Source organism: Poecilia mexicana, unplaced genomic scaffold (assembly GCF_051168715.1).
Source record: "Poecilia mexicana isolate PSO_F unplaced genomic scaffold, ASM5116871v1 scaffold_8, whole genome shotgun sequence".
NCBI classification, from domain to species: Eukaryota; Metazoa; Chordata; class Actinopteri; order Cyprinodontiformes; family Poeciliidae; genus Poecilia; species Poecilia mexicana.
The window spans coordinates 15,484,018-15,496,750 of record NW_028263377.1 but is presented as its reverse complement, the minus strand read 5'-3'; the positions used below and the strand labels follow the sequence as shown (position 1 = coordinate 15,496,750).

General features: G+C 38.9%; 1 protein-coding gene across 1 annotated transcript; it reads right to left on the bottom strand.

Moving 5' to 3' along the window:
• Positions 1-178: 178 nt before the first annotated feature.
• ccp110 (centriolar coiled-coil protein 110) lies at positions 179-12,257 on the bottom strand. Its single transcript, XM_015006229.2, has 18 exons — positions 12,098-12,257; positions 11,932-11,967; positions 11,645-11,797; positions 11,447-11,565; positions 10,033-11,367; positions 8,627-8,834; positions 7,553-7,681; positions 5,714-6,863; positions 5,452-5,573; positions 4,863-5,040; positions 4,640-4,749; positions 4,002-4,118; positions 3,798-3,899; positions 3,604-3,720; positions 3,393-3,466; positions 3,150-3,215; positions 2,972-3,031; positions 179-2,147 (listed from the first exon to the last, which is right to left on the bottom strand). The coding sequence occupies exons 6-18, from the start codon at positions 8,786-8,788 to the stop codon at positions 2,072-2,074; spliced, it is 2,463 nt and encodes an 820-aa protein (XP_014861715.2). The 5' UTR covers positions 8,789-8,834; positions 10,033-11,367; positions 11,447-11,565; positions 11,645-11,797; positions 11,932-11,967; positions 12,098-12,257; the 3' UTR covers positions 179-2,071.
• Positions 12,258-12,733: the final 476 nt, after the last annotated feature.

The window sequence follows — 12,733 nt, the reverse complement described above, 5'->3', positions numbered from 1 at the left end:
TCAGAACGCGCGGTGGGCAGCTCGCTGGAGCGGTCCGCTGCGTCTTCTCCTTTCATGAAAGCTTGGTAAAAACTCACTTACGTTGTCTGTGGTTCTTTCTTATCTATGTAGGTTCAGAAAATACCTATCAGTTATGTTTACCTTCATTCTTAGTCTCAACTAATCTCTTCCTCAGTCATTTTTTGGAGAAAAAAAAAAAAAAAAGCTTTTATTGTGCATTTCCATGTGAAATTACATTAAAATACCACAGCAGTGTAAACTTTGAGATAAGCAGCGAAACACACAGAACTGTCTCAGAGTACACTCAGCACCATTAGCTCAGAAAGCACAGAAAGTTACTCAAAGCCCTTCAACAAATCCGTTCATTAAACACACGTGGAGAGTGCCTTGCAAAATTATTCATGTCACACTTTCACAAGTGGAAAACACACATTTCGGTATTTTACTGAGATTTTATGTGACAAACATAAATTAGTGCAAAATTATTGAGTGAAATAAAAATGAAATACAGTGTTCAACTTTTACTGTAAATAGACTTATAAAACATTTACATTTTGGGACAAAGATGACGTGTGAAATCTTCTCGTTCTATACTTGCATCGTTCTCCTCCAATAATACTTGTTTGCCCACATAACTAAGACATCTCCTTACTTCTAAAGCCAGGTTGAACCCTGGCTAAATATCCAAGTTCCCCAATTTTTTCTTTTCTTTCATTTCACCTACTCTGTTACAAGTTCTTCTGCATTGATTAAATTCAAATGATTTATATAGAACAATGTGAATTTGTATTCCACTCGTTGCACTCTTCACTCCAAGACCAAAATAAAATTCCCCGCAACAAACTGCATTTGGAATTCACATATAGTGAAAACAAGTCAACCTGTTTTGGTAGAAATCCAGCTGTTCTGTGAAGGCCTCAGATGTTTGTTGAAGAACACTGGAGGACCATTATCTGAAGAACAGTATCTTAGGATTATCTCCATTTCGTGGAGAATTGTTCAATCCGTCATCTAAAAATGAAGAGAGTGGGAGAAATCTGCAGATCAGGCAAGGAGAGCAATGCTAAAAGAACCCAGGAGGCTCATAGTGACTCTGGAGGAGCTGCACAGATCCACAGCTCAGCTGGAGGAGTACGCTTACAGGACAACTATTAGTTGTGCACTCTACAAAAACTGGAGAAGCCAAAAGAAATCCACTATTAAAATAAAAAATAAAAAAAAAACATGGGTTTACGTAAGCCAAGTAGGGAACACAGTGGGAGTAGTTGCTCTGGTCAAATGTTAACCGGGCTCTTACAACTCTTTGGCCTAAATAAAAACCCCAAAAACAACAAGACTAATGAATAACTAGACTATGCTGTGGGGATGTTTTCTTTGGCAGGGGTGGAAGAACTGGTCAAAGTTGTTGAGAGAATGGAGATGCTTTTAAAAAGATTTCAAAACCGCTAAATTATTTCGTAATTTCACAATTATGCACCACTTTTTGTCAGCCTATCAAGTAAAACCCCAATACAAATATTTCAGCCTGTGGCTATAAGGTGAATACTGGTAAAGTCACAAAGTATGAATGAATTTGCAAGGCTCTGTGTACTACAACTCTTAAGACAAGTATATTATCATGAAACTGATAATTGTAGAAAAAAAAAATCTTACCACCACGAGCACTTAGTGTTTATGATCACAGGAGATAATAGAGAATAAACATGCTGGCAGCAAGGTGTAGTTCTCAGGCACAGATACATTTCTAACTTATTGTGTTTTGGCTCTGACTTACTTTCAGCCATTGAGCAGCTGCCTCTCTCTTTCTTAAATACTAGCCTGCTTATAAAATTCCTCAACACACATTACATTCTTGTTATACAATCATTTGTTGGAAGAAAAAAAAAATACAGACACAGCTTCAGCAGTTAACAACAAATTTGAACAATAAGATTGTATTACAAGTGGGCATTACAGTGAGATGGCGAACACAGATGGGAGTGAAACTTAGCAGCGCGGACAGTAGTACAGGATATCTAATAAAATATTTTAAAAATTCAAGTTAGCAGATCGTCAGGCATTAATGTGTTTGTTAACCCAAAGAGTGCTGCTTCTTCATGGTGTCCAAGCGCCTCACTCTCTCTTCTGGAGTCTTTCTGTACCAGCTCCTGGGGACAAACGGACACCGTCAGTCCTTATAGTAAAAGCATTGACTTCCTCTGGAATCAAAATGCTCAAGGGTTTCTCTTTCTTTCTATAGAAGTCAAGGTTCGATCTAGTCCATTGAGCACACAGAGAAAAGGACAACTCCAAACATTCAGCCAGACCTGAACATTGCTGTTCAAAGATACTCTCCATTCAACATACTATTGGTTAACATTTCAGATGTGACATATTCCTTAAAAGCTGCAGTTGCAATCGCAGAGAAATGTGGTTCCACATGCTGAGTGAACACAAATGTGTGTCACAGGTTTTAGGATTTTATTAATACATTTTAAAAGTCATGCATCTTGTTTCTTCCACTTCACAATTACCAGTATACAGTACATTGGTGATATCACATTTCTTGCGATAATTTATCACATAAAATTCCAATAATATATATTAAAGTTTGCTTTAGCAACGTGAACAAATTGGGAAAAAGTACAATGCATACAAAAACTCTTGCAAGTCTCTGACTGTGAGCAACATTTCTGGAGTAATACTATAGCACATAAAATAAACAAACCTTAAGAATTACCTCAGAAATGATGTGTAACAAAAGAAAGTATGTAAACTAACAGTAAAATGCATCAAGAACTCTGATTTAGGTTAAAACAGATGTGCTGAGTCAAGTTTGAATGGATTAAATTAATCTCAGTAACAGCAATAAACTAATCAATCAATAAATCCATAATGGAAAAAAGTAAATTAAAAATAAAAAAAATGTTTATGTGATTTAAAGCACTTTACAGGTTTAAAACAAAAAAAACATAAAAGGTAGGAAAGTCACCCCTGACGGTTCAGCTGGCCTGGAGTAGAGGAAGTCTGGCCCTGACTTGGCTTCTGAACTCTGGAAAACAAACAAAACAGAAATCTCAAGAAAATCTGAAAAAGATTAAGGATAAACGACACAAACCCTGAGAACATGATGTCAAAGAAAGTGTAAAAGGAAAATAAATATCAGTAACCTGTTGGTGGTTGGGCTTTTTGGCTTATGCTGCGCCTTTCTGGCCGCTGCTGGCGATTCGCTGACCCTGAGCAATCGCCAAACGTAAAGAACAAAAACAGAGCTAGTCATCTGAAATCCTCCTGACAACAGTAAGGAATGTTGGGAGGAAAATCCTAAGAGACACTCTGCCTTTCCTTACTGATGAATGAAAGTAACTTTACATTTTTCCGTAAGGAATAAATGAATGTGTGTTTTTCCGTACTTCTTCTTCCTGTCCAGAGACCTCTGTGTGGCAGCAGAGAGAGACACTCTATCTTTGGGGGTCTTGGCTTTCTCCTGCAGGGGAGATCCAGATTTAGAATGAAACCTAATAAAATGTGGAGCTAGACAGAAATCAGAAAATATTCTCCCTAATTAATATCTTCCTCTGCTTTATTTTTCTATGTGATACTCGGCCAGTATTATCAGATTACCAGATCTCGAAGCTTCCTCTCTGCACGCAGCTCCCTGTCCTGCTGCAGAAGGGCCAGTCGGTCCCTCAAAGGTATTTCAAAGAAGATCTCATGGATGTCATACAGGGCTGCACGTAGCTGAAGGACAAATGTGCAAATATAAACACAAAAGGCAAGGGGGACCTCTGCTGGCTGCACACAGTAATATCACATACCTGAGCTCTGACTCTCTCCTGCAGGGAGAGATCTTGTGCTGTGTAGGGTCCTCTCTTCTGTGCAGCTTCAGTCTCAAATGACTGAATGAATTCTTGCGTATCCTAAGGTAGAGATTTACAAAAGTATTTTTTTGCCTAGTTGATATTTTGAAAAGTTTCAATGTTTTCATTTGTGAAGTCCTTTTCGCCTGGATGTGATCTTACCACAACGGTTTGACACAGTTGTTTCAGCTTCTCTATTTTGAGCAGCCTGCGTGTGAGGAAGCCACGAATCATGGCGCCAATTTGACAAAAAGCCTTCTGATGCTCTGCTGTTAGAACCTGCAAACCAAACGAGTTCACAAAGAGAGGTGGGGGGGGGATCATAAAGATGGACAAGTTCAACTGAAAACATGCTGTTTTCAAATCAAATTAAACCAAAAATATCAAACAGAACATAGACAATGGACAAAACCAGCTATCAATGCCAAAGATGTGACCGTTCTGTAAAATGAACTGAATTGCATATGTGGAGATGCAAATAGTGCATTAACATCAATGTAAAATTTTAAAGAGAAGTTACTTTTGTTTATGCACCAGTGAAAGTCACTTCAGACAGTTGTGGTTTCATCAATTTTGAGCCCAACCTGATCATTTTGAGTTAACTAGTACAAATGCATCAGGGGGTGAGGGTTCCTACAATAGTTTAATTTAAAAATCACATCATTTTCCAGTTTCTAGATTTTTCATTTAGTTTGTTTAAGCAAATATAACTGGATTTATAGAGGGTAACATGCCCATGTCAGCATCTTGAATTACTAGGTTGCACTCATTCAGTGTGGAGGAAGCATGTTTATGCTGACCAGACTTAGCCTCGCTCGGGATTTGTTTGCTGTCCTTGAAGAGCCCCACAGATAAGCAGCAGGCTGGACAGGGGGGGTTATCACACTAGCAGGAACCGCACTGGGAAAACCTGGAAGAACATCAAACAATGTACTTTTAAGAAAAAACTATAGAATTAAATTAAAACTATTATCTGCAGCAGAATGTTTTAAAATAACAAGACACCAATGAATGAACTGGTACCTAAAGTGTGCCCAGACGGTCGCTCTGATGACGTGTGAATGGGGCTCAGTCCAGGACAGGAGGGGCTCATAATGGGACAGCTGCCACTCACAGACCTGTAGCTCCAGTCAAACGTGTCCCCACTTCTTGGCCTCTCACACTCGTGCTTCTTCAGTCTTCTCTCCGTCTCCTCGAGCTCCTGGACGTCAGAGAAAAAAAATAAAAGCTCTCTGCATTGAACAAGACACACAGACAAGACAGTGAACTCAGGTTATGGCTTAAAATTACAATCTGAACTAGTTTCCTGTGTGTTCTGGCAAAATTAAACTTTTTGTAGCTATCCCAAATAGTTGAATCTCAGTGAATTAAATATGTTGGTGTAGATTCAGTAATAAAAAGATATATATATCCATTACTCACAGAGTGACATATTTCAAATGTGTTTTTCAATTAATTCTAATGGTTTTGGCTTATTTTTGACCAAATGAAATGAAATAACTTTTCTATCAGAGTCTAGCTTATTTAGCCTTTGCATCTTGAGGAACAACAAAATAAAAGATAAAAAGATCACTACATTACTAAAATTACTTCTTTTACACTTTGTTCTCACCAGATGGAGGCGCTGTTGCTCCTTTTCCTGCTCAGCTAGAAGGATGGACATCTGCAGGGCATGTTCCTCCTCTAAACGCCTTTGCATATCTTCCAGAGCCTGGGCTCGCCACTGCGTCTCCTCTGTGTGTTTCCAAACAAAGATACAAGCAAAATCCTCTAACTCCACTTTAGAATAAAAGGAAGAATTGAACTTGGAGGAAAGGTGATACCCGAGTAGGAAAAAACAATTCAGAAATAAAATACTCAATAAATAAAGTCACCTGACTTGACTTGTAACTCAGTAGCATTTCTCAGGACAACTGGTGTTTTCTTGCTGTTGTTTGGAACCGGGGACTCGTCTGGAGTCCCACGGGGCCTCAGCACACACGCAGAAGGGCTTTCTACCTTGTATGATTGGTTCAAAGGGGCAGCAGGGGTGCGCCTACTTGGAGCAAGCCACGTAACACCTGCCATGAAGCGAGGGAGCCTTTCCTGGCTCCGGTCAACCTGCTCAGCTCCAGACTGGAAGGTATTTAGCTGGCTGTCCAGTGTGTGGCAGCGCCGGCGAAATCCTAAAGACAGGTGATCGTGGTGTGTCATGGCGCTGGGTACAGAGGAACTCACGGGGCTGTTGTTCTCTTGCACTGGACTGGTACCGCAGTGACTGGACCGACGGCTGCTATCCCTCCTCTCTACGCCCCAGTTGCAGATGGAACCAGCCGAGAGAACCTCTGACCAGTCCACCCGTCCAGCGCCATCCTCTACCCTCCCTGGGCTTCGAGCGATTAGGTCTGCAGGGGCAACAGGAAACGAGATGTGGATGTTCCCTGTAGAAACTGGCCGTGGTTTGCGCCTACAAGGACGGGGGCTGACGCTGGACTCCGGGCTAGGGAGGTGAGCATATCGCTCTGGTTTGACCGGTGAGAGGGGGACAGACTTTTGGGGACTGGGGTCATACGGAGGCTGCTGCTGCATTGGAGATGGGTCAACCGGGCTGTGGTGCAGACTGAATCCAAACTCAACACCAGAGTCCCTGATGGGGCTACACCTCTGCTGCTGTTTGAGAGAAACACTCTCTGCTGGGGGAACCTTGCTGATCGGGTCAACCATCTCTGCTGGTCTCTGCTGATTCTGCTCCCGTTGCACGTACTCCCTCGATCTCTTAAGGAGGCTGTCCAAGCTTATGTCCTCATCATCCTCCTCTTCCTCTTCACTTCTCTCTTCATTCTCGACTTTTAAGTCCTTCTCTTCTTTGTATCCATTAACAATGGGAGTCTCAGAGCTAGGATGAGAAGGTGGCTCTACTACGTTTGGCCTAAATTCAGGAACTTTGGGAAGCCCAGGTGAGTCAGTGACCAAAGTGTAGCCGCTGACAGTCGCAGATTTACAAACTGGGGGCTTTATGTTTTTCTCATGTGGCACGTCTTGCACCTGAAGAGAAAATACACAGACAAAAAGCTTTTCAAGTAGAGGGAATACTGTATACAAACTTGTTAAAATTTTAAGTGCACTCAGAACAGGCTTGAATGTATTCAACGTTGAATCTTTATTGATCTGGTTGTACTATTAATTTTTTAGGCTAGAATAATCAAATAAAATAAAATGTTAATAAATTTATTATGGAGTTTTTTCTAATTCATATTCCTTGTTTCTTTAAATGGATCCAAAATGTATCGTCATTCCCCCCGTTTTTAAATAACCTGTCAGTCATCCCCATGTTTTATGTTTGTCCCAGTTTGTCAGATTTGCAAGAGAGCAACATTTCTTTACAAAATGAGTTGACAAAACATGGCTTTAATCAGATAAAAATATCTCAGCTCTCTGGAGCAGATTTTAAATCAGACACTCTGTATTTAACTCTGAAAATGTCACCAGAGATTTTAGGGCAATGTGTAATTTAGTTTTTGTGCCACATCCTTGCACAGATGCACCTATTTTTACACTTGAGGCACGAATATGAAATCTTTATATGGAGGAAAACATTCCTCTTTTTTCTTTCCTCGCTGTCATAAACATTTATGACTTTAATCTTCAGATTGTGTTTGACTAATTTGCTTTCACAGGAATCTTTATTTTGCCAGCACAACATTTTCTTCTAGGAAGATGCATTGTAGACTGACCTGTACGTGGTCCAGAATGACTTGAACTCGGGCCATAAGCTTGTTTCTCTGCAGGTTCTCTCTGTTCTGCTCCAGCTGGATCGCCCTCTGTCTGTAGCCATGCATAGCTGTGTGCTGCTCTGCACGCAGCTGAAAGAAAAAGTTCATCTTTTTATCTTTTGTTAAGGTGATTCACAAACTCTGACGGTGTCCACACAGATAAAGAATTAGTTAAAGTCTTTACCAAAATGTTTTTTTGTTGTTTTTTTTTTACATTTTTGGAGTTAAAAATCTTAAGATTCTTTCTGTGAGATCCGGGGAAAGAGTTCCTGAAATGGGATGATTCCTGAACACTTTTTGTCAGCAGTGAGGAACAAATGGGTTTTTCAATCAGGCCTGATTCAGCTCCTCATCGATTACCTTTTATCTATTTTCTGTGCCAACTGCTGACGTAATTAGACTCGTCTTATGTGAGAACTCCTGACTTCTTTTAGCAAGAAAATCAAAGGTTCAAACAGTGGAATGCCTTAAATGGAATGTTGTTTTTAAAGCGACAAACTGGACTCATGCTTTCTGTATTAAGGGAAGCCAAACGATGAGCCAAAACAGGCTTTGAAGTGATGAATTACCACGTTTTACAGAAATATTAGATTCTCAAGGTCTTGCAAAGAAATGCTGGAGTATATTTTTATACACCTTACGATAAAATGTCTTATTTTTTGTTCTTATCTTTGTGTGAAGATGCATGCTTCCATTTTGATTGTCTCTTAGATGCTGTTACGCTTGAATTTCCCCACTGAGAAAAGAAAAAAAAGGATATTTCTATTCCATTCTATAAAAATTTGAAATGAAATAGAAAAGATTCTTTGTTTTATAAAATGCATTGAAGTTGTGTTGATTCCACCCTGAAAACAAGTAGTCAAACAACTTGATAAAAGCCACAAATAAATATGATATTCATGTATATAAAGCGTAAAATAAACTTCCCATTGGAACTGGAACTCGCAAACATTGATTACATATCGAATCATTAGATATGGGTTCTGTTTTGGACTAATAAAAAAGCTCATTATTTCACAACTCTGGCTTGCTTACCAAAGGCAAAAGTATAGGTCTCCCATGAAAGCGGATGACAGAGCCTGTTTTCAGGGAACAAAGCGGCTCACATGTCTTCTTCTTGAGTTTCCCCTCCTGCAGCATGGCCAAACTCCGCATACAGAACTCCTCATAGCTCTCCATCCCTGGACGACCACACATCCACTCTCTGGGCAGGAAACACACACCATGTAGCCTTGTCACCCAGCTGTTTAAATCAAATCAAATAAAAACTTGGAATTACAAAAAAGTTTGTGAACCCTTTGGTTTACTGTACACTTAGACTATAAAGAATCATTTTCACATATTTGCCACACATGACTTCAAAAGTCAGCATATTCTGCTTGGATCTTATGCAATAGGCCAACGTGAAGTAGTGCATGACTGGAAAAAGGAAGAAGAAGATATATATAGTTTCCGAGGTTTTGGGCAAATAAAAATCTGCATTTGTATTTAGTGTCATGGAGGCCAGAGATGGCGTTTTGGGGAGGTTTAAGGCAGAATTATATTTTAAAACAAGCATCACTTGAAACAAGAAAAAGTAGACCTGCTGCAAACCTACTTCAAACTAAAATGACAGAAGAAGAAGTTTTTATTAAAGAAGCATCCAATAAGCCCAAGATAACTGCAGGAGCTCCAGAGATCCACAGCTCAGGTAGAACAATTCGACAACAAAATTTCCCACCTGATCTATTAGTTGTGCAGGCAACAAACCATATGAAAACCAGATATCCTTTCCCACTCCCCGTTTCAGTAATGCACCAATTTGTGCTGGTTTATCACATAAAATGTCCAATTAATACATGTTTGTGAAAAGGGGGTGTCAACATTTTTAATGGCACTATATAATGTAATCAGGAGAGTAGAAGTCCCCTGTAACAATGAAGCTCTGTTTGCTCTCATGTTGTCTCATCACATTCCTGCCATTCTTTTCTGAAGGACTTAGCTGATGACTCGTTTCCTTTTCCGGTGCTTGTGAAAAATGCAGATGGGATTGTGTGTCAAATCAATGCGGTGTATTTTTGGAATATCTGTCAGCAATTATGAGAACAGTGTAGTCCATACAGATTTACGGCGTAAGACAATTGGCACAAAGATTTTTTTTTTCTTTTTTTCTTTTTTTTTTTCCCCATGGAACATAACCTTTGTAGGTATTACGCTTAAGTTAAAGACAACGCCTTTATAAAGCTGTAACCTCTGACTACCACACAGATTCATGCAGCCCATCACAGCACAGCATGGGCGGGGATGGTTTCCTTTTGGCCCCGCGCTGTTTTAGAGCATGCTTAACCGAATTTGTTCACTGTAATCCAAACATCACCACGGATATCTTCTGAAGCGTTAGAGACCTTTTAATCCAGATGTGCCACATAGAATGACAGCAGATAAACAGCGAGCAGCCATACCTGCGGTTTAGACGGGAAACGGTCGACTGTCTTCTGTCGTTTTGCCCCGACGGGCAGTCTCACATGCAGAATAATCTCGCGGAGATGCTAAATATGGGAGGTTTAAGCAGCATGGTTTAGCGTCTGTGCTCCTAATCACGGTTTGACCATCATCACGGTCATGATCGCTTTCCAACCCTTCCGGGCTCCAACAGCGCCTCCTAGCAACGGGAGCACGCGCCGAACAGTCAAGTCGTTGCTAAACATATTTCTTAGTATGTTAACACATTATGTACGTCATGAAATTTCTGTTTTAGCATAACAGAAAGTAGTAAAACCTTGTGTAATGAAAACCTTGAACAGATTCAATCATTTTCATTTAATTAAAAAGAACAAATATCACATTATTTGTCGATTTTTTTTAATGATTCATAATGGTCTCCTTTTAACATCACAAAAACTTGACATTTTATAAGACGTGTGCATTTTTGAGAGGCTCTGTTGGTGTTTTTTTATTTATTTTCTCTTTGCTTATATGCTTGTTCCCTTGTCTACTGTGACAAGAGAACAAGTAAAGTGAGAATAAGAGAAATTTGATATGTTGTGTCATATTTTCATCCCAAAGAAATCAGAATTTGCATACAACATAAAAGTAAACATATTGTGTACATTTACTAAACTAATATAATTTAGAAAAGTTTAGCCTCAAGAATTATACAGAGCATGAAAACAATGTATTTTTTTCCCTGAATCTCTCTAAATGTTTCATTTATGTACATATAAGGTGCCTATTAGTGTGGAGTGTGCTGTAAGGTCCACTGTGCTTTTTGTGCTTTTAAAAAAACAATGTTGTGTTTTTAAAAAATAAATAATTCAACATTTTTGCAAGTCATGCAAAATGTCTAGTATTTCACAACTAAAAGCACTGGAATCACAATTAATTTTTTATGAAAGCAAGAGAAAAAAGTTGTCTTTGACCCATAAGAAAGGTGAAAATGATATTTTCACAGTCTCCTCCTAAATATTTTAGATGTTCTTCTTGTTATGTTGCATGATATAAGAGAACCTATTTCCACAATGTGCAACATGGTACAAAGACATTCACTAACAGACAAACAAAATGCAACAAAATACTCATCTGAATACAACCAATTGTATTTCATGTGACTTCTTTGTTATATTGACACCCCAAAAATGCAAAATACAATACAACGTAAAAACTATGTTTCAGCTTCACAACTCATTTCTTCTCTGTTCGGGAGAAGCTTCATATATTGGCTGAGAAATGCGCACATTTTCCTGATTGTCTCGAAGCATGCCAGCAATTTCATCATCTGTCAAGGTGGCTTTGGAATCCTGTCACAAAGACAAAACAATGAAAACAAGTTATAACAGAACAAAGCAATAGAGTCTGAACAATATATCAAAATCTTACTTGAAAGGTCTGGCGCTTGACCCCAATACATGCGTGGGACAGCTCATAACACAACACTATGTCCAAATTCTTTTTCTCTTTCTTCACTAAAGCAGCCCGGAACTGGGTACGGTGAGAATCTAGGAATAAAACATAATAGGCTGTGAAACACGCATTAATATTGTGAATTTTTTTGTTGTTGTTGTTTGACAGTTTTACCCAACAAGTGGATGCAGGCTGATTTCATTGCATCTTTAGAAACATGCTCATGGTTGGAAGTCAGAAGTTTTTCACATAGGCGCCAACTGAGGAGCTTGTCTATCGTCGTGTGTCTGCTCCCAGCTGGGGCTTCTTTTATTCCTTTCTCAATCTCTGGAAAGCATTGAGCATAAATTATTTGCTTCCCATGCCTTAAAGAAAATAAAAAGTCACACCACAAACATGTGCCTCCCAGATATAATAAATAAATCATTTACAAGTTGTGAGGCAAGTTTAGTCCTGCATACCTCGTGCTGCTGTTAGGCAGCTTTCGCAGTAAGAGTCTGATAAAAAAAAAAAAAAATTTAAAAAAAAAACAGACTGGAGATTCAATTAAGCTGACACCGACATATGCAAACACAACAAATTCTTTCAAAGCTAAAAGCAGTAAAAAAAAATTTATTTTTTACTTACAGCGATCTGTGGCATGAGACTGCACAGGAAGATAGCATCCCATACACATAAGAAAAATGATTGTTTTCATGGTCCTTGGTGTGTACATTATGTGCCAGCTAAAAGCATATAAACAGAAGCTAACTGAGAACAAGCTTTTACACAGTCTGGTCATGTGATCTCAGTGACAATGAGTTTACGTCACAACCACTGACAAATGCCAACTGTACTGTCCAGTTTTTCAGGTTTTGTCTGGATGCTTGAAAAACAGCCCAGGGTCTGAGTAGGTGCTGAATGGAACACCAGATAAGGTTCTGTGAAGGAATCCTTTTACCAGCAATTAACACTTCTAAATTTAAACCTAAACTCAAGCTATCAATGAAATTTATATTTTACATTTTTACCTTTTACTTGAAAAAAAAACTTCCTTAAAGTACCATACCTGACAAATGAGCTTATTTTGATTATCAATAAATGTTTAGAAATTGTATTAGTAGCATAGTATTAGTATAATGATAATAATAACATAATTTCTGAAACTTTGTTTTAATTAGTTCAACTTAACAGTTGATCAGAAAAAGTCCCATACTGTTTTCAAAAGTGGTCACTAGGTGGCACTGTTTGTACGTTGAGAGCGTCGTCACTGTATTTTTTTTA

What these genes read in the sequence shown, in the direction of transcription:
- ccp110 (XM_015006229.2), bottom strand. Translation starts at nt 8,788, where the DNA reads ATGTGTGGTCGTCCAGGGATGGAGAGCTATGAGGAGTTCTGTATGCGG. An exon ending in GACCTATACTTTTGCCTTTG is followed by an intron (nt 7,682 to 8,626) that starts GTAAGCAAGCCA and finishes TTTTTCTTTCAG; the next exon opens with CTGCGTGCAGAGCAGCACAC. An exon ending in TGAGTTACAAGTCAAGTCAG is followed by an intron (nt 5,574 to 5,713) that starts GTGACTTTATTT and finishes GGAAACACACAG; the next exon opens with AGGAGACGCAGTGGCGAGCC.